General features: G+C 48.0%; 1 protein-coding gene across 8 annotated transcripts in view; it reads left to right on the top strand.

Moving 5' to 3' along the window:
• The first annotated feature begins 654 nt into the window (after positions 1–654).
• Positions 655–20,790, top strand: part of ACVR1B (activin A receptor type 1B) — a 41,883-nt gene continuing 21,747 nt past the window's right edge. For 4 of the 8 annotated variants that reach the window (XR_009543494.1, XM_060166167.1, XM_060166165.1 and 1 more), the window contains exons 1-3: positions 655–772; positions 17,294–17,533; positions 18,371–18,619. Coding sequence is in view for 7 of the 8 variants with exons in the window: in XM_060166167.1 (XP_060022150.1) it covers positions 682–772; positions 17,294–17,533; positions 18,371–18,619 (580 nt within the window). In the remaining variant the exon portion in view is untranslated. Of the gene's footprint in view, positions 773–17,293; positions 17,575–18,370; positions 18,620–19,966; positions 20,312–20,790 lie in introns of those variants that run through there. The other 4 variants (XM_060166166.1, XM_060166171.1, XM_060166168.1 and 1 more) reach the window with 4 other exon arrangements.

The following is a 20,790-nucleotide window of genomic DNA, read 5'->3' as shown; positions in this document are numbered from 1 at the left end:
TCACACGGCACCCTCACCAAGACTGAGCACTGTCATTAAAAAGCCCGGTATGTTCTGAAAAGGGGCATCCCATGATTCGATCACACAGGTGGCTGTGCGTCCCGCGGATCGCAGGGGGGGCCACTTGGGGCTGGGAGACTAGTTAGGAGACGGTTGCGACGATCGCGATGGGACGTGACGGGAGCCTGAGGCTAAGCAGTAGGGATGAAGGGAACGGGAACACGCACGGCACTCGTAGAACATTCGATGCGGGGGATGGGGGTCGGTGCCGGTAAGATCACGCTGCGCTGCGGGGAGCGCAGGACAGAGCAGAAGTCGCGTGTCCGGCTCGGCCTCCTCCGCGCAGCGCTCTGCACCCACGGGTGAGGTTGGCCGAGGCGCGAACCCCTCCCACCCCTTTAACTGGGACACTCCCCTTTAAGGCGGGCGCCCGCGCGCACCCGGCCCCGCCCTTCGGGGGCGCGCGCGGCGGCCGCGGCGCCGGCTCCGCCGGGAGTGCACGTGCCGGCGGCGGGCGGAGAAGAGGGAGGCGGGAGCCGGGCCGCGGGAGGAGGGGAGGCGCCGGGGGCGCGCGCGCGCGCGCGCGCTGGGCGCTGCTGGGCTGCGGCGGCGGCGGCGGCGGCGGCGGCGGCGGCGGCGGCGGCGGCGGCGGCGGCGGCGGCGGCGGCGGCGGTGGTTACTATGGCGGAGTCGGCCGGAGCCTCCTCCTTCTTCCTCCTTGTTGTTCTCCTGCTGGCCGGCAGCGGCGGGTCCGGGCCGCGGGGGATCCAGGGTGAGTCCCGGGGCGGGGGCCAGGATGGAGAGGGCCGGGCGAGGGCGAGGCCTCACGCAGCGGCCCCTGGCTACAGCGCGCCCCCTCCCCACGCACTCAATATGGCCGGGCGGGGGGCGCGGGGGAGTCGCGGTGACCCCCAGTCGGCTTTCCCCGACCCCCGAGGCGCGGCCGTCCAGCCGGGACCGAGCTCACGCCGGGCCCCTGGGGACCCGATCCCTCTTCCCGGCGAAACTGGATTCGGGGAGCTCTCGGGGGTCGCGCTCCCAGCACCCCCATGTTCCATAGAGGGGAGTGCGGGCTTCCTTTTCCAGTATTTGGAGGTCCACGTTTCTGCCCCTCAGCATGTCCAGGGGCGGTGGTCTTCATTCCCTCTCTCCAGATGCTCCTTGGGGGGCGCCTTTTCTCCCGCCAAGATCGTGGGGCTCGGGCGATGGGGTCTTTGCCTCTCCGAGGTATCCTCATGTTGAGAGTCCTTGCGCACCTCAGATGAAAGGGGAAGGGGTCTCAAACCTTTCCTTGAGCTCCTGCGCTCGGGGTGCCTCTTCCTCTCCTTATCCTTCCTCTCTAATGTTCTGGGAAAGCGAGTCACATTTCCCCTTCGCGCAGTCCCTTGAGTTCAGTGGGGCCAGCCCCCCCACCCCTCCAATACACATGCCCCGCGGAAGCTCTGTGGAGGCAATGGGACCAACAGGGCCCTAAACGTTTTGGGAGCTTGGCTTTGGAATCTCTCGAACCCTAGGAAACCTAGTTCCAGAACAGTTAATCTGCATCTAGGTGTATTTGCTTTTCACCTCGCCTCTCCCACCCTACCCCAGGGGGCCCATTCACTTCGTCACTTTGTGGATGCCTTTCAGGTGACATCCTAGAACCTGCCTCCCACCCCCAAGATCATTTAAAGACCCCTGCACTGGAGCGGCTCCCGGCCCTTGGGCAGGATTTATTTACCTTCCAGCACAGCCCCTTCCCTACACACTCCCCCACCTCACACACCCCTTACCTTCCAAACCCCACGGCTTCTGCTCCCTGGTAGCACCCGCACCCTTCCCGCTGCAGAGGTAGCCCCTTTCTGTGGGACACTCAGCTGGGTGTCTTGTTTGTGAGGCTTGGGGGGCTTGAGGAGAGCAGATGAAACCCTAAAATATTTAACTTAAGGGTGTCGTCTCAAATGCGTGTTGGCATTGGGGTAGCAGATGAAGGTTATACTTGGCAGTTATATTGAACTGATTATTGACCCACAGATAGATCTGGGAGAGCTGATCCAGGTCTGTATCGGCTCCCGATGTACAAAGCCTGCTGCTTTGACTTCTCAGCAGCCCCTAACCTTCCAGCAGTGGGAGATCAAATGTATGTCCTGTGGCTCTCTTCTCTCCACTAAAAAGAATGGTTCTTAGGTGGGTTCTGGCTTCCTTCGTAAACCAGACAATCAACAAAAGACCTCATCCCACTTTGGAGTCTCAAAAACAAGTTCATTACCTCCAGCCTTGATATTTGTTCCCAGTGGTGCAGCCTGTGCGGTGGGGTCTTTGTTCACAGGCTAATGCTTCTGCTAAGGCGCCTCATGCGTGTTCCTGGGTCTTCGCCGCTCTGTGGCATAGGTAATGTGTCGTGGGGTCTGATAGACATGGTGAAGGTGTATGTACACAGTCTGACATTGGTGGTAAATTAATGGTTTTCATGAATGTTGTTTACTGGGCCTTATTATGGGCCATGTTCTTGGAGTGTGTAACACGATGTTGTTTCTCTAGTAGGGTAGTAAGTAAGGAGACTCAGCCTTCAGGTTTGTTATTTTACATGTGATGAATAAATCTTTAAATTCCTTCCATAGGAATTTTTATCCTGTTCCTAATATATCCAAGATTTTTAACAGCCGTGTCCCTGTTGGTTTGGTGTAGTGTCTGGTGGGATATTTCTTGTTGTGAGCCTTGAATGTTTAATTGATAATCCAGCTGGTTCTGAATGGGGCAGAGTTCATTTTCTGTAACCTTCCTGAAATGGATGTTGTTGGCGTGAGGATGGGTGGGCATAATAGGCAGTTGCTTTCTTTTTTTGGTAAATTGGAAATTAGGTTGTGTGTCCAGCAAGCATTCTCGAAGGCCTTTAAATTTGGCCAGACACTACAGTTTTTTCCGGGACACATCTAGTTGCCAATAGTGCATGCTACAGAGACCACTGTTGCAAAAGGCTTCAAGTAAGACATCAGTTCTGGGAAAATAGAGGCTGTGGGATAACAAGAAGTTGATTGCTGTCCTCCCCTGCACTTCCTCTGTTGTGATCCTCGAGGCGGGCTGGAGGAATGGCAGAACCAGCCAGCCCTGATGCCTGGTACTTGGACAGGACATGAGGGCAGCAAGGGGTCGGTGTCTGCGTTAAGTAGTGAACTAATGTCGACTTAGTAAAAGGCCAGTGATAAGAAGCATGAGTTCCAGGTAATAAACAGCATCATTTGATAGGTGGGCCATGTTTTAAGGCCTGCCTTTGGAATTTTCACATTAGTACTTGAAAACGTAAAATTGAATTAGTAGCAGGGGAGCGTGATATTTCTTTCTTAAGACAAAAGCAACAAGGGAGACATTTGAGGTTCTGATAGGAATATTTTTAATTTCTGTGAGTAAACTAAAAATTTAATTTCAGGCCAAGTCTTGTAATTTTGTTGAGTGGACATGAATTCGAACTGCGGTGAAAGTGAACTCTCATAGAGAAAAAGAGAATCTCAGATTAGTTTTGTTAAGAGCTCCGGGAACAGATGTGATTAAAACAATAAAATGGCTACTCTGGTTAAAGGTTAGAGCCAGATGGAGGGAGGAGGCTGGTTTCCAGCCCCTGAACTTTGCTCCCTTACAGGTTGTCCTTGAATAAGGCACTTAACCTTTCTGTGACTGCCTCAGTTTTGCCTTTGTAAAGTAAGGAACTAGTCTGTGCCGCTCTTATTGGGACATTTGCGAGACTGACTTACTGATAGCCAGTTGGCTGGGAGGTATTTTTAGACACAGTTTCTGACTTCAGAGACCAGGCAATGTTGGGTTACTTTTTATCTTATGGGGCAGAGTAATTCTTGGGATTGATAGAAGCATCATATGTCACAGTGTGGCTAATTTCTTCTTCTTTGTGCATTTCTGTGGACCCGTTTCAGATTTCCTCAAGTTAATTTCTGTCTCTTGACAGGCCCTTACATCTTAGGCCGGGCAGCATACCTTTGCTAATCAAAGGCAGTCTGGAGGGAGTGACCTGCTTTAGGCTTTATTGGTTTGGCAACGTTTTAATTCTTACGCAACTCCGGGTATGTTTATGGCACTATGTAAATGTTACATAAGAACATGGAGGCTGAGAGGTGGCCAGAATGGTGCCTGTGAACACAGGAAGGTTAGACTGAGGACTTCATCTGAAAGGACCTTGGGAATCTGCAGTCAGTACAGGAAGAAGCTGTGCTTCATTTTTGTCTAAAAACCTTTTTAGATGATTGTGTCTTTCAGGTGGACTACTGTGTTATAAATAGGTGTATTCTCCACCGGTGAGCTAATTGTAACCTTGCTACCAGAATATGAATCAGGAGGTGATGATGAGGCGCTGCCTCTTCCAGCATGGCCTGCTGAAGCTGCTTGTTGCATTTCGGAGCACGAGTTGAATTGCCTCGCAGTCTGTTCTCATAATAACTCAGGAGTGCGGGGTGCTGAGGTGGAATGGAATTCTCAGTCCGCGGTGCTTGAGATCTTCTTTATTTTTGAAGGTTAAATTAGAATACTGGAGTGGCTCTTTTGTTTTAATTTTGAAATCCTTATTGTTTACTGTTCAGTTTTTGCTCAGAGCAGCCGTGAACATTAATTCTGGAATCCCGCCTCTTTGTCTCGAGTTCTTGTGCTATTTGTCTGTTACAGTAGGGTTGATGTAAGAGGGTCTTACCTCATTTTCCTCTCTGTATTCACAAGAAGAAAATCCTGGAGTCCTTTTGCTCATCAGTTCCCCCCGATGCTGGAAGTGCTGCGGGCCTCCGGAGCCCATCAGTTCCGCCTGGCCTAGGAGCGTCCAAACCTTTGAAGGGAATCGGCTCCGGAGCCGCCAGTCCCCGGCAGTCTCGGCTACATTTCTGTCACTCTGCAGGGGCGGCATCACGGCCAGGTTCGAGTCCAGCTCTCGGGTTTTGCTCTCCTCGCTTCTCTCACATGTGGTTCAACCTGCGGCTGGGCCTGGAGGCAGCATCTCTGCTCTTGCCTGTTCTCTCTGCTTTGCTGGCCTTTCCGTCGCGGGTAAATACCGTTCCAGAGCGTGGCCTCCTTCCTCTGTAGAGTCTCGGGAGCTTGGCACAGCTGCCACCCCCAGCAGTCGCACCTGCCACGGGTGCCCGAGACAGCGCCACTTCAGGCAGCTCTGGTGTTCTTTTCGGGTTTTCTTCTCTCTCCACTTAGCCTGAAGCCTGCATTTGTCTCGCCAAATATTTTGAATTTAACACAATGAAAGTAACTGCCTTTCCCTTTAAAGCATCAATCCCCCTAATATTTACACAATTACATATAGGAGGTTTCTTTATTCATTCGGTTGGGTATGTGCCTGGAACGGTTCTTGGCATGAGGAGGTAACAGGGAACAAGGTGGACAAGAATCCCGAACTCTCATGGAACTGACTATTGCAGTGGCTCAGACCGAAAATAAATGAGTAAACACAGTTATCAGTCATGAGGGCTGTGAAGGAAATAAAGCAGGATGGTGTGCTGGAGTGCGCGGGGGGCTGCCACGCCACATCCCTGTCCGCTTCACTGTTTCATCTGTAAAATGGGGCTAATCCAGTCAGGTCGTGTTATTTGCCGTAACTGTGTTCTGTGAGGCCCACTTGAACACAGGAGTCGCAAATACTGGACCACTGCTCCTGGGGGAGACACAGGGTTAGTTCCCTGCAGCTGCTGGTCACACGTTTTCATCAGCTGATTGGTACATAACCTTGTGTTGTTCGTGTTTCTGTTTAAAGACACCTCATTTAATTTACATTGTTGACTCAATAACATTGAACTCAGGGCCAAGAGCACTATAATGCGTGCCTGAATGAAGCTTATTCAGTATATGTATTTTCTTTCTCGTAAGGCACGTCACTGTCTTCTCGAGCTTCAGAACACTAACCTACTGCTCTTGGGGGCTGTTTTAAACAGTGAAATCACCAAGAAAAAACACAAAAAGCCTGGCACTGAACATACCCTGAGAAGGACACATGTTAACAGTATGAGCTGAAACAAGAAGCCAGAGCATTGCCTTGTTCAGCCTCAGTGGGAACGTGTGCATTGGGTGACTCAAAGTTTTCACCACTCTGCACATGTCTGCAAATGACCATGAAAGCACTGAGAGTATTGATTTGGGGGTTATAAATAAATTTTAGCAAGTGGGCAGGTTCACAGATACGAATCCATGAATAACGAGAATCAACTGTATCTTGTTAAAAGCCATACAATGATTGTGGCAGAGAGAAAATTATATCATGTGGAATTCCCAGGATTCCTGAATGGTTTCACTGAACCAAAAGTTTAATGTATACAGTTAGGAGTCCCGTTTCCAGCCTGTGAATAAACTAAACAGGTATATATATACGTATATCGAATACTGCTGTGGTGATCTAAGGGTTCCTTTAACCCTTGAGCACCTACCATATACCTGGCACTGCTGTAGGTGCAGGGATACAACAGTAAACAAAAGGAGACAAATGCTTTCCTTGGTGAAGTGTACCTTCTGGCTGGTGAAATAGACAATAAAGAAATAAAATACAAGGTGATTCTGTCTACCACAGTCCCCCCGCTGCTCTCCTCTCCTCAAGTTTCCTAGCCTTAGGTATATACACACCTTTTCCCAGTTACTCAGTCGCACATGAATGCAGGTGGTACAGTTGACCCTTGAGCAACGTGGGTGTGAACTGCATGGGTCTACCTATACTTGGATTTCTTTCAGTAAATACAGACTAGAGTACTGTACGGTCCCAGGTTGGTTGAATCCGTGGGTGCGGAACCACAGATCCAGAGGGATGATCGTTATGTTATACTTGGGTTTTTGACTCCATGGTGGTCAGTGCCCCTAACCCCTGAGTTGTTCAAGGGTCAACTGTATTGTGATGGGATTAAGTCAGTGCGCCTCCAGATAGGCAGGCTGTCGTGGTGGGCCTGACCTAATCAAGCTAGCCCTTTGAAAACAGAGCATTTTCTCAGCTGATTGCAGAAGAGGAAGGCAGAGATGCTCCAGCTGGCTTGGAAGAAAGTAAACATCCATGTGTGAACTGCCCATGGGAGCCACGTGAGCAGGAACTGCAGGCTGACTTCAGGAGCTGAGTGGTCCCTGGCCATCAGCGAGGAGGGGAACGGGGGCTTCAGTCCTTCTTCCACAGGGCATTAGAGTTCGGCAGCAACGAGTGAGTTTGAGAGAGGTCCCAGCCCCAGATGAGAAAGCAGCCCCGGCTGACATCAGTCGTGCTGTGCCTGGACTTCTGACCTACAGAAACTGTGAAATAGTAAATAGGTGTTGTTTTTAAAAATGTGTGTGTGGTGAGTCAGATGGTGATGTGAGGAGAAGGAAAACAGGAGAGGGAAACAACAGGACTCTCCCAAGATAGGCTTGAGGCGCCTTGAGACCTGTCATCCCATGGATGGACCTTGCATGTGGAAAGAAGTCCTTTGACCACCTGTGGCTTTCACCTACTGCCTGTTACCTTTTCCTAGATATCTGTGAGTGTTTGGAGGAGAGAGGAGATTGTGAGTGCTTTGGAGATAAACTTTTTAGATGGTTTTGATGTTTTGAGTTGAGGAATCTGTGAATTGAAGGATATTTTTTTTAAATAAGTATTTGTGTTGAACCTGCCTTACCCCAAATCTCTGCATATTGTCTTGGTGTATGTTTGTAGACATTACATTCTACGCTTGTAGTAGATAAGCTTGAATCACATTCAGTCAACGTTCATTCCTAATAGGCAGGGCCAAGCTTAATGTTGAGAGGAATACTGAGGAACGAATCTGTCCTTGCCATTGAGACGTTTACACACAAATTGACTTCTGCTTGTTAGAAGAACCATAAAACCACAAAGAGCTCTGACCCTTCTCATTCACTAGGATGACAGTAGTGATAAAAGCATCTGATCTCCTGAATGTATACCATCTACTCAAGTGTTACACTGAGCCTTTGTGCTACATCGCGTACTCTGTACAACTATTCTCTGAGGCACTCTCATCCCCATTTTACAGATGAGAAAACTGGGACATAGAGAGGTTAAGCAGTGGGCCTGAAGTCTGTCTGACTCCAAAGCACATGCTCTAAATCCTGTACTCTACTATGTACTGTAATGACTATTAAAGTAGCTTTCTAACCAGTCCCTGCCTCCTGTCTCTCCCTTGTCATCCTTCCTACCACTGGATTTAACTTTGGAAAGTGCACCTTCTGTGTCACTTTTATGTGGCCTCCAGGATCAACTCCAGACCCCTTAGCCTGGCATCACACCCACAATCCATGCAGTCTGGCCTAGTCTCCCTTACTGCCCTTGTCTCTGACTGGAACCATGGCATTGTTGTCACATCTGTTTACTTTGGACCTAACATGCCTTGTGCTTTTCTTGGTCTTGGCCTTCTCTTCTTAGCCTAGTCCAAATCCAGCCATCCTCCAGCGTGGGACCCACTTTGTCTTCCTCCTATCCCCCAGCCAGTGACTCCATCCTCTCTGCTTTTCTCTTTGGTCCATATCAGTGGTATAGAGGTTCACACTGGTTTATAGTTTTCTGCTTCTCCCACTCTCGCTTCTCTACCCCATAAAAATTGATGCTAGGAGCTACCTTATTTTTCTTTATATGTCTTCGTCCTATCACAGAGCCTTGCGTATTTTAAGTACTTAATAATTTAATTGAATTCATTCATCTCTTTTCCATCCTCTCAGCAAAATCCTAGGTAAATAATTCTAGTTCTGTCCTGCTGTAATTTTATTGTCTCCTGTATGTACAGTTTTTATCCCAGTCTCTCAGAATGCTGCAAACATTTGTGAGTTACTTGGAACATCCTAATCACACTTCCTACCTCACCTCTTGCATCTCTGTTTATTCTACTCTGTTTATTCTACCACCTGCCCATTTTATTCCAGCCAGATGAACTTGATCTCAGCCTCTTTAGTTTTATTCTCCGTCCTGGCTGATTTTATTTTCTCCTTCATTGTCCCAGTTGCCTGAAACAGTCATTCCTATCCCTCTTCTCCCTCAAAACTGTGATGTACACTGTGGCCTCTCCACACATCCATAGTATAGTAAGTAGGTCAGGAAGCAAAGAGGACTGCCACTGATAAATACCCTCCCCTGCTCTAACGAGCCACGAGTGTGTCTGCTTAAGTACAGCAAAGAAAGAAAACAGAATGGTTGTACCTGTCAATATAAACGTGTCAGTAAAGGAGAAATACCAAGTTACTAGTAGGCAGCCTGAATGTGACACAGCTGAGTCTGTACATTTAGGTCCCAGGAACACTGGACGTGCTCTGTCATAGTGATGCCACTCCTTCCAGCTTTACCTTGACGTTCTCCTGGGCAGCAGGTGGGCCCTTGCTAGGTGTTCAGGCATTTACAGTCAGCCATAAGTTAAGTCGCAGTGACAGGTCTCCTTAGCATAAACATCAAACGTCTTTTTTGAGTGAGAACAAAGCTTTCATTCTCTAGACCTGAGGCTTAAGGGTGACTTGTTTAAACAGCTCTCTGGGGTTGGGTTTGTCTCCAAGTAGAATGTCAGAAAGGCAGTTTGTAGAATAGATATAGTGTGGAGCTGGCTTTTCAAACACCTTTCTCTTATGCAAAACCCACTCTGAGACCTTTTCCCAGATTGAAATTAAACACCAAGCTTATCAAATGTCTTACTGTTAAATCTGTGCGTTTTTCCCCCTCGTCATACAAATAGCTTCCTTTATTAAGTCAGTTACATTTTTTTCATAAGTGCTTTTTACCAGTATACTTTTTGGATGTTTTAGATACCACCAACTACACATGTAAAATTTGACTTTATCATGGCTCTTGGGTGCTTAAGAGTTTTTGTTTTGTTTTATTTTAGTGTAGTTTTACAATCTAATTCTGATGATTGTGAAGGCTGGAAATGCAACTTGATTCTTTGTTAGCAATAGCATCTGATTGCTGTATTTTAATGCAGCAGGACTTTTCTGCCTGGTACTGTGTCAGTTCTGCAGCCTCACCCGCTGTCTTCTCCCCAACCCCCCACCCCCTGGAGAAACAAACATTACCTCTACTTTGATAGTTTAGTGCCAGACACCTCCATTTTTAAACCCGATTCAAGATTTTCATAAACATTTTGGCAGTTGTCTAAATCAGTAGTTACTGAACAACTTTTTTCTTTCTTTTTTTTAAAAAATTTATTTATTTTTATATTTAGCCGCGTTGGGTCTTCGTTGCTGCACGCAGGCTTTCTCTGTTTGCAACGAACGGGGGCTGCTCTTCGTTGCGGTGCGCGGGCTTCTCATCGCGGTGGCTTCTCTTGTTGCGGAGCACGGGCTCTAGGCTCGCGGGCTTCAGTAGCTGTGGCTCGCGGGCTCTAGAGCGCAGGCTCAGTAGTTGTGGAGCATGGGCTTCGTTGCTCCGCAGCATGTGGGAACTTCCCAGACCAGGGCTTGAACCCGTGTCCCCTGCATTGGCAGGCGGATTCTTAAGCACTGCGCCACCAGGGAAGCCCTTTCTTTTTTCTTTCTGCCTTCTTAAAGCAGTAAAGTCTTTCAAAAATGAAAATGTAGACAGGTATATAAAACGGATAAAAGCATGTCCACTCTGGCGGAGCCCCTTCCCTCTCAGATTGCTAGGCTGAGATCTGTTGAATGAGACTTATTAATCATGGCGCTATTTGCTGATCACTGTGCTGGATACCAGTGAGAAAATGAAGCAGAGAAGGACACTGGTTCCCTCCTTTAGGAGTTTACAGGTTCCCGGGACATCGGAAGGACACTGTACCTCCATTTTTTTTGGTATGCTCATGTTAGGTTTTTGTTGTTATTGTTTTGTAATTGAGATTATATTATACATACTATCTTACAGAGATTTATGGTATTTTAAAAATTGCGGTAGAACACATATAACCATTTTTAACCATTTTAAAGTGTATAATTCAGTGGTGTCAAGTACCTTCATAATGGTACACAGACCATCACCACTCTCTAGTTCCAGAACTTTTTCTTTACCCTGAAGGAAACCCAGTAACCCATTAAGCCAGCATTCCCCATCTTCTCCCCCAAGCCCCTAACAACCACTAATAATGCTTTCTGGATATTTAATATAAATGGACCCATACAGCATGTGGCTTCTTTCAGTTAACATCATGTTTCAGAGTTCATCCACAGTGTAGTGACTATCAGTAGTTTATTGCCCTTTATAGCTGAGTAATACTCCATCATATGAATATACCACATTTTGTTTATCCTTTCTCTGTTTGGTGGACATTTGGGTTTCCACCTTTTGACGGTTGTGAATAGTGCTGTTATGAACATTCGAGTACAAGTTTTTGTTTAAACACTTGTTTTCAATCTTCTGGATATACACCTGGGAGTGGAATTGCTGGGTTACATGGTAATTCAATGTTTAACTTACCGAGGAACCATCAAACTGTTTTCTATAGTGGCTGCACCGGTTTCTGATCCTACTGTCAGTGTATAGGGTCCCAGTTTCCTCTGAGTCTGCACCAACACTTTCTTATGGCCTTCCTAGTGGGTGTGAAGTGGTTTTGATTTACATTTGAATTTGCAATTCATTTGCATTTGAGATGATGTTGAACATCTTTTCATGTACTTTTTGGTCATTTGTATATCTTTGGAGAAATGTCTGTTCAGGTCCTTTGCCTGTTTTAAAATTATTTTTTGTCATTGTTGAGGTTTTTTTAAATATAAATTTATTTATTTATTTTTGGCTGCATTGGGTCTTTGTTGCTGCATGCGGGCTTTCTCTAGTTGTGGCGAGCGGGGGCTACTCTTCCTTGCGGTGCACGAGCTTCTCATTGTGGTGGCTTCTCTTGTTGCGGAGCACAGGCTCTAGGTGCGTGGGCTTCAGTAGTTGTGGCACGAGGGCTCAGTAGTTGTGGCTCGCCGGCTCTAGAGTGCAGGCTCAGTAGTTGTGGTGCACAGGCTTAGTTGCTCTGCCGCATGTGGGATCTTCCCGGACCAGGGCTCAAACGCATGTCCCCTGCACTGGCAGGCAGATTCTTAACCACTGCGCCATGAGGGAAGCCCTGTTGTTTAGTTTTAAGAGTTCTTTACATATTCTGGGTGCAAGACCATTACTAGATACATGATTTGCAAATATTTTCTCCCATTCTGTAAGTTCTCTTTTCTTCACTCTTTTGATATTGTCCTTTGAGGCACAAAAATTTTTTAATTTGGTGAAGGCCAATTCATCTGTTTTTCTTTTGTTGCTTGCGTTTTGGGTGTGATATCTAGGAGACTGTTGCCAAATCCAAGGTCATGAAGATATACCCCTATTTTCATTTTAAAAGTTTTAGAAGTTTTCGAATATAAGTTTTAGCTCTTACATTTAGGTCTTCGACTTACTTTGAGTTAATTTTTGTATATGGTGTGACGTAACGGTCCCACTTTATTCTTATGCATGTGGATTTCTGGTTGTCCAGCACCGTTTGTTGAAGACTAGTCTTGCCACCCCCAAAATGTTGTAGACACTCTTGTGGAAAATCAGTTGATGATAGATGTATAGATTTGTTTCTGGACTCTCAATTCTATTCCATTGATTTATAGTCTGTACTTCGGGGCGTAGCATACTGTTTTGATAACTGTAGCTTTGTAGTAAGTTTTAAATCAGGATGTGTGAGCCCTCCAACTTTGTTCTCTTTCTCTTTTTTTTTCCTCCCAAGATCATCTTGGCTATTCAGGATCACAGAGTTGTGTAGAATTGTAGTCTTTGTTCTATCCCAAGTAAGCTGTAGGGAGTTTGGATAGGGTCCATGGAAGAATAATTAAAATAATCATGGGTTGTAATAGGCTGTTCTTATCAGTTTGGCCTGCCTGATAGATGCTGTCATCTGGTAAGATGAGGGCTCAGAGGCAGCTTATGATCAAGTTGTAAAATCATGAAGAGGAAGGGTGGCACGGGCTATTTGGGCACTACATTTTAGCTCCTGTAGAACTAGAAGGTTGCCCAGTGAAGCTTGGAAGAGGCAGGTTTAGTGTCCCTAAATGGGACCCTGTTCCACGCTAAATTGATGAAACTTACCATCCCCAAGGAGCATATACATAAGCTAAAAATCATAGAAACTGTAGCTTTAAAACATTCGTGGACCTTCATCTACCAGCACAAAGGTGGGTGTTTTGCAGCATGCCTCTTAACTTTTGAGGTCGGTGCCCCCACCCTGCTCCTCCCACATCCTGTCCCCCGGTGATGTGGATTGAGTGGCTGTGAGTTTAGTCCTAGATGGTGGTTCTTGGGAATTTCCAGTGAGCAACAGCCTTACTGTATCCTCCTAGAGTATGCCGTGGGCAGGAGAGAGGGGCCTGAGGTGGGGGTGCCTTTGCTCAGGCCCCGTGTGTTAGTGCCTACATAACATGCCGTGAGACAGAGTCTGCCCAGGTCGGGACTTGTCAGCCTTCCTCCAAACACATCCTGTCTCACAAATCAAATTTGCTTTGACATCCTACCACAGACCGCCTTCTAATCATACTTTGGCACCATGTTCAAATCCTGCCAAAATGTCTTTAGTTCAGGTTTGACTCGCTTGTTAGTAACAAAATGCTGTGCTAGTGAGAATTTCACTCTGACCACTTTTTAATTGCTTTTCTGTAGATTGATTTTGTTACTCTTCTGCCATCGGCTTTCCTAATTGTGTTGTTTCTACTACGTAACTCTTTGGTGATGGAACACTGGGAGTTTTAGGTATGTGTTGTTTATGTACACATGTGTAGTAGGCGGATTTCACTTGATGAGTCACTATGAAACAGATTATAAAGGGCTGTTATCATTAGTCCAGATTTAACTTTTCAAAGAAATCACAATTAGGTTTGTGATGTAGTATACTAGTGGAGTTTTAGTAAATTCAGATGTTTTGTAATCTTATTGTCACTTACTTTGTTTCAATGAAAAATGAATATTAACAGAAGACAGTTTAAAGACTAGTCTGTCTTTATAAAGTTCAGGAAAAGGTATATGGAATTAAAGCAGAACTTCCCAGTGTTGAATCAGTGATCCAGACAATGTGAATTTAAAAACAAGCTAGATTCAGATTTCAAGTGGAGGATTTTAGAGGTCATCTGGTTCAACCCCTTCTTTCTGGTTAATGGTGAGGAAAATGAGGTTCAGGAAGGTTAAATGAATTGCCCAAAACCACGCGACCAGTTACTGGCAGAGCTGAGACTCAAACAGCAGTTCCTTGCTGTGGTCTTGCTGTCACTTCCTAATTAGTGGTTAGAGAGACACATTGTACATGGATGTGTTTACTTGAGTTTTACATTGAAGGGAGGGATTAAAATTCATTGAGCATCTATTTGCTGAGCACTTTTTAAATCTCTTATTTCATGTAATTCTTACATAGTCCTGTGAACTAATTAACAGTCCCACTTTACAGATTAGGCAGCTGGGGTGCAGGAAGGTTACTAACTTGCTCAAGGCCATGTGACTAACACTAGAGCTGGTATTTGAGCACTGGGTCTGTGTGGCCTGTTCCTGCCATGATGCTCTGCTGTGCCTCTAGTGAGAGTAACTGAAACCTCTGCAGGGGTGTGGGCAGTAGTGATGGTTATTGCAAAAATAGCTTTTTCAGACTTCTCACTCTGTAAAAGCAGAGATGTACACAGATGTGAGCAGTCTTCTCAGCGTACCCACGGCACTTAGCAGATGTGGGCTGATCTTCATACCATCTCTGTAACATAAATGGTATTTTCTGGCTGGGCGGCCGAAGCCCAGATAGAGTCAGGGGCTTATTGCCCAATCCCTTATCACAAAGCCGCATGGCCCTGCTCCCAGTTCCGTCCTTCGTCCCGTCTAGCATAGATTTCACCACTTTTGTTCTTTCCTGTCTTACACCAAGATTGTTTAAGTACTTCCCAAAAATAATGAGCCACGTGTGGGTGTGCTCGTTCTCCAGAATGAATCACTGTGAAAGAGGCCACGAACCAAGGAAAGGAGAGTGCGTGTCTGGGAGCAGAGGCTCTGGTTCCCTGCCTGCTAATTGACGGACTCTGAAGTGAGCTGCTTTTCCAAAGGCGGCTGCGGGTCTGGCCCGCGTGTCCCACTGTGCTCAGAATAGCCCTCTGGGAGTTGTTCGCTTTCCCTTCTTGCTTCCCAAAATAGACCTGAGGCTGTTCTCATCGCCGGACGTCGGGGCGCGTGTACTGAGAGGTGTGCGCGCCACGGGGACCCCTTTTGTGCCTGAATGTCCCCATTGACACCAAGAGGAATGGGCGTTTGCGCTCGTGGATGAGTAGTCAGGACTCCAGGGTGAGTCAAAGAGGTTTGGGCTGAGTGTTCTCAGAGTCGCAGAAGTAAACTTCAGTTAGCAAGAAGAAGGAAATTTAGGAGGAGTTTACTTTTAAAATTCCTTTTATGTTTGGGATCCTAGTCTAAAGGGTACCTGCTTTAAACTTCCTGCCTTTAAAATAGAACACTACCCGAGCCCTTCAGCAGGTAGCTGCGTGTTTTGGAATTTCTCCCAGAAGAAAGGGTTCTGATCAGACGCGGTGAGAAAAATCCCACAGGCGGTGCAGTGGAGATCCACACTGTCCACTTACCTGTCTGTGCTCGCCCTGCTTTGTTTCCTCGCTGGGGATGGCAAGGATCGTGTCACTTACAGAAAGCCTGGGGAAGGAGGGGGCTGGACCCTGAGATATTTGGAATCTGTCTTTGGACTTGAAAAGCCAGGAGATGCCTTCCAGTGTTTTAGAGGAAGAGACAAAGATAGACTGTTTACAGCCGAAAGGGGTGAGTTACGACAGGCTGGTTTTTCACGGGACTGGTCATAAATGTCTCTTCTCCAGGGCCCATAGTTTGAATATGTTCCCTCTTGGGATCCAGATAGTATTGGCTTAGTGTCCAGTCGGGGCCTCGGGTGGGCCCTGCCACCTGCATCCCCGCTGGGTGAATGCCTTGTTCAGCACTGTGAGTCCCAACCTCAGTATCCTAGTGGCTCAAGCCACCCTCCTGCCCATCCCAAGGGGTCAGGGCTGGGTTAGGCTCATGGGAGACAGTGCTGGGGAGAACCAACGGCTGCTGTCTGTGCTATTCTTGTTAGACGGATAAATAAAGGATTTCAGATTCCAGGGCTGCCGAGCTGGCTTTCAGAGGCACCAAATTCATTTACAGTAATTTCCTGTCAACAGTGCACACTTACGGATAATACACACCCAGCCAAACTCACTAGTTCCAGAGATGATTGTGTGCACTACCTATTTGAAAGAAAAAAAAATTTATACATATATATATATATACATATATATATATATATATATATAGTGCTTTTAAGAGATATCCAGGGCTTCCCTGGTGGCACAGTGGTTAAGAATCCACCTGCCAATGCAGGGGACACGGGTTCAAGCCGTGGTGTGGGAAGATCCCACATGCTGCAGAGCAACTAGACCCGTGCACCACAACTACTGAGCCTGCGCTCTAGAGCCCGTGCTCCTCAACAAGAGAAGCCACCGCAATGAGAAGCCTGCACACCGCAACAAAGAGTAGCCCCCGCTTGCCACAACTAGAGAAAGCCCGCGCACAGCAACGAAGACCCAATGCAGCCAAAAATAAATAAATAAATTTTTAAAAAAATAATAAATAAAAAAATAAAGTGATATCAGTTGTCTTTCCGAATGGGTTAGATTTATTGAGCACTTTCTGTACGTTAGCTCATTTAATCCTCACAGTGACTGTATGAGGTAGGCACTAATATTATCTTCTTTGGAGGGTGTTCTTTTTGCCCCCTCTTGAGAGGGGCACCTGCTGGGGACTAAAGGATGGAGGAGGTTGTTGGACTAGTCGGGAAGCTTTTCAAAGGAAGTGACGTTTAAGCTGAATCTTAAAGAACTTGTAAGCATTAGCTAGGAAAAGAAGCATTGCAGCAAAAGCATGTGTGAGAGCACGCACACTGCATTCAGGAAACTGTGGGCGTTCCTGGTGCAGAGAAAGGAGATGGGGTTGATGATGACTCCAGGGAGCCCGGGTGGTGTCAGCTGGAGTGCGTGGGGAGAGGGGTCCTCTAGTCTCCCAAGGGAAGGTGCCTTCCTCCCATCCTCAGGCTTTCCTAGCCACAAAACAATTTTTTTAAATAAGTCAAAGTCTAAAAGTTAAAAAGGCAGTTTCTCTGTTTCTTGTAGGCATAAACTAGAGCACTTAGAGGACAATGGTGGGACCCAGAAAGCCTTGTTGTGAGCAGAATAAACAGGTGCAAAGGTTGGGCCCCCACTGACGATGTCATCTTTCTGGCCCCATCTCTATAAAAGCGCCTTATTTTGGAACATCAAGTATGCTGGGGGATTGTATTCTAAGTCTGGAAAAGGACCTGGGATAAGACCTCGCCATTGATGTCAGTGTCCGCTCCCAAATGTCCCGCAGCTCTGCTCTGTGCGTGCACCAGCTGCTTACAGGCCAACTACACGTGTGAGACAGATGGGGCCTGCATGGTTTCCATTTTCAACCTGGACGGGATGGAGCACCATGTGCGCACCTGCATCCCCAAAGTGGAGCTGGTCCCCGCCGGGAAGCCCTTCTACTGCCTGAGCTCCGAGGACCTGCGCAACACGCACTGCTGCTACACTGACTTCTGCAACAAGATCGACCTGAGGGTGCCCAGCGGTGAGTGGACACCCTTGTTGGACTATTGGCTCATCGTGGAGGTAGGGCACCCCTGTCATTTTCATCCTTCTCTACTGTGCCCCCACCCCTTTGTTGGAGGATAGGTAAAGGTGCCTTTTTGATGCTCCCGGAGGTGACATGGGATGGCATTCCTCCCAGGTCCGGTCTGTAGCTCCGAGGATGGGGGAAACAGATTGTCGAGTGAGCCGCAGAGGTGAAAGCTGCGACTTGGGTCGTGGCTGAGCAGCCATGGGCGGCTGGTGAGATGTGGAAGGGCCAGGCAGGGGTCCCCACGGGAGGGCCTGGGGAGGGGCCTCCTCCCGAAGAAGGCGGCCCCTAAGCCATCTGAAGGAAGCTTCTGGCGTGATGGTGATGGCAAAATGGGAAGAGGAGCTAGAGCTGGAAAGGACGGCCATCAAGGCTGAGGAGTGTTAGACACCAGCCTTCGCAGGTCCGCCACTTAGGAGGTATGACTGGGGAGGCGAGAGGAGGAAGAGAGAGACCAGGCCGAGCTTCAGGAGGCCGTCACAAGTGGGGGAGCAGAACATGGCACGTGCCTGGGGCGTGGAGGTGGGAAGAGCACCATGACATGCTGTGAAATTACAGAGCGGGTTGTGGGTTTGACTGTTGCAAAGGGTACCTTAACTAGAGTGGTTTGTATCTGAGAGCATCCAGGCAGATACGGAGCCCAGTAAGACCAGAGAGATCAAGGGCACCTTGAACACAGGGAGAGGAAAAGGGCGTTTCCACCTGGAGGGAGGAGCCGGGGAAAAATGAGGCCATGGCGTTCCCTCATTTTTACTCTGTTCTTTCCCTCTCCTCTCTCACCTGACCCAGGTCACCTCAAGGAGCCTGAGCACCCCTCCATGTGGGGCCCTGTGGAGCTGGTGGGCATTATTGCCGGCCCGGTGTTCCTCCTGTTTCTCATCATCATCATTGTTTTCCTTGTCATTAACTATCATCAGCGCGTCTATCACAACCGCCAGAGGCTGGACGTGGAGGACCCCTCGTGTGAGATGTGTCTCTCCAAGGACAAGACGCTCCAGGATCTCGTCTACGACCTCTCCACGTCAGGGTCTGGCTCAGGTACCGCTTCTTCAGGCCTCGTGTCTGCTGTTGGCCTCCATCACTGCCTCCCAGCAGGATGGAGTGTTCAGGAAGAAGGCTGGCCATTTGCATTCATAATTCCCCTTCTTTGGGAGTCTGACACGTAATAAGATAAGATAATGGGGTTCACAGAAAATCTTTCATTCTCTGGAATTCCAAAGGTCAGGTGCAAAGCTCTCCATTCCAGGATCCCTGCCTCTCCAAGTCTTGTAACCGTACAGCTATTAAAATTCACCTGGTTCCACCTGAGCAGTGGAGTACTCAGTTTCAGGGCCCCTTTTGAGAAACAGGAGTGTGCCGGGTTCCTGTGAGGTGGTGGCAGCTAATCATTGATCTGCGCGCGACCGCGGGGGAGGTTAAGGACACCGAGTAGAGCCGAGAGCCCGGCTTGGGTGAGTCGTTGACTTGTGCGAGTTGCCCAAGGGTTTTTGGTGGCGGTTGAAATAAAGGCAGCTGGGGCCCCCAGCATGGCGTCAGCACCACTTGCAGAGCTGCCTGTGAGCGACCAAGCCTTTCTTAGGTGGACCTTGACTTGAGACTAGAATTTAGGGTAAAGAGAGTTGGGTTGTCTCAGTCTCAGGGTAGAGCTCAGCTAGCTAGTAGATGTGGCTATGACTGCAAAAGAGTCTTTTTGTGAAGACAGACGATTATTTTAGTGACGGTGGTATTCTCTTCCTATAGAAAAAAATCATCCACAAAGGTCACTGTTGCCATTCTAACTAAGACAGACAGGATCATATCTGTGAGAGCTTTGTGCGTGTGGATGTATGTTTTCTCGCCATGTGACAAGGCTCTTCTGTAGGGAAATTATGCCGCCATCAGTCATGGCCAGACATCCCTTCTTGAACACAGGAATACTTTGAGCTCTGACATCTCCTGAGTTTCTGTGGTTTTGCCTTTATTAAGCTCTGCAGTAGAGAGTGCCAAGATGATGGATATATTTAAAAGCTGCATATTTTTGGAAGAGAGAAAATATATGGCTTGTTCTTTGCTGAAGGAGGGTAGGGCAGTGGTTAGAACTGACTGACTCTGTGACCTGACTTGCTGCTGGAGGAGGGTTGCTCGGGGTTTCTGGAGTCTTTTGTAAGATCAGGATTAGCTGAGGTTAGGGCAGGTCCAGGGCAGTTGCCCGGTCATCTGGAGTAAAATGGTTAATAACTGTTCCTCTCTGGATGGTTTAGTCCATTCTTAATTCAGAATATGCAAAGCTTCCAAGGTGCTGGGGTTTTAATTCTGTGGACTTAAAGTACTAAGTCCTTGCTGGTTTTTTTTTTTTTTTTTTTTTTTTTTTTTGGCGGTACGCGGGCCTCTCACTGTTGAGGCCTCTCCCGTTGCGGAGCACAGGCTCCGGACGCGCAGGCTCAGCGGCCATGGCTCACGGGCCCAGCCGCTCCGCGGCATGTGGGATCTTCCCGGACTGGGGCACGAACCCGCATCCCCTGCATCGGCAGGCGGACTCCCAACCACTGCGCCACCAGGGAAGCCCAGTCATTGCTGTTTGTGTGACGTTCAGTTCACACTAACAAGTATGCGTTGAATACCCTCTGGGTGATACAGGGCGAACAAAATGAGAAAGAGGCCGAGCCAGGATGGGAGAGAAGAGATTGTGGAGAAGGGTCTCACAGAGGAGGTCGTGTCTAAAGGGGTCACGAGTCGGACGTTTTGAGAGTGGTAAGAGGGCAGGGAACATTCCAGGCCAAGGGAAAACCCTTGAGCAAAAGGACAGAAAGGCATGAACGCTCACTGGGTGTTTAGGGAATGGTCAAGAGGCCAGCACGCCGTCCCCAGGCCAGGGTGGGAAGGCCTCGGGCTGCTGTGCTTTACGCCCCCTGTTGGGGAGGGCAGGGCAAGGCGGGTGAGCTGGGAGGCGCAGAGGCCCACTGGAAATCTTTCAAAGGAGGGCGGGGACAAGGGCCAGCGAGGGGGGACCTGGGGAGGAGGGGGCTGCATTGGGAAGCATTTGGTGGCTCTGTACTGTGGGAGTTAAAAGCATAAACCTTAGAGTCGGTCTTAGATGCTTTGCCATTTACAGCTTGTAGGAATTCGAATGAGTTACTTAACCTTCCCTTTTGATGCTTAGTTTTCTCATTTGTAAAATGGGCATAATAACACCACCTCCCGTATAGGTGGTTGTGAGGAAATGAGATCAT

The sequence above is a fragment of the Lagenorhynchus albirostris genome, chromosome 11, assembly GCF_949774975.1.
Source record: "Lagenorhynchus albirostris chromosome 11, mLagAlb1.1, whole genome shotgun sequence".
Lineage (NCBI taxonomy): Eukaryota > Metazoa > Chordata > Mammalia > Artiodactyla > Delphinidae > Lagenorhynchus > Lagenorhynchus albirostris.
Note: the sequence above shows the minus strand (reverse complement) of the source record. Positions and strands in the feature narration are given on the sequence as shown.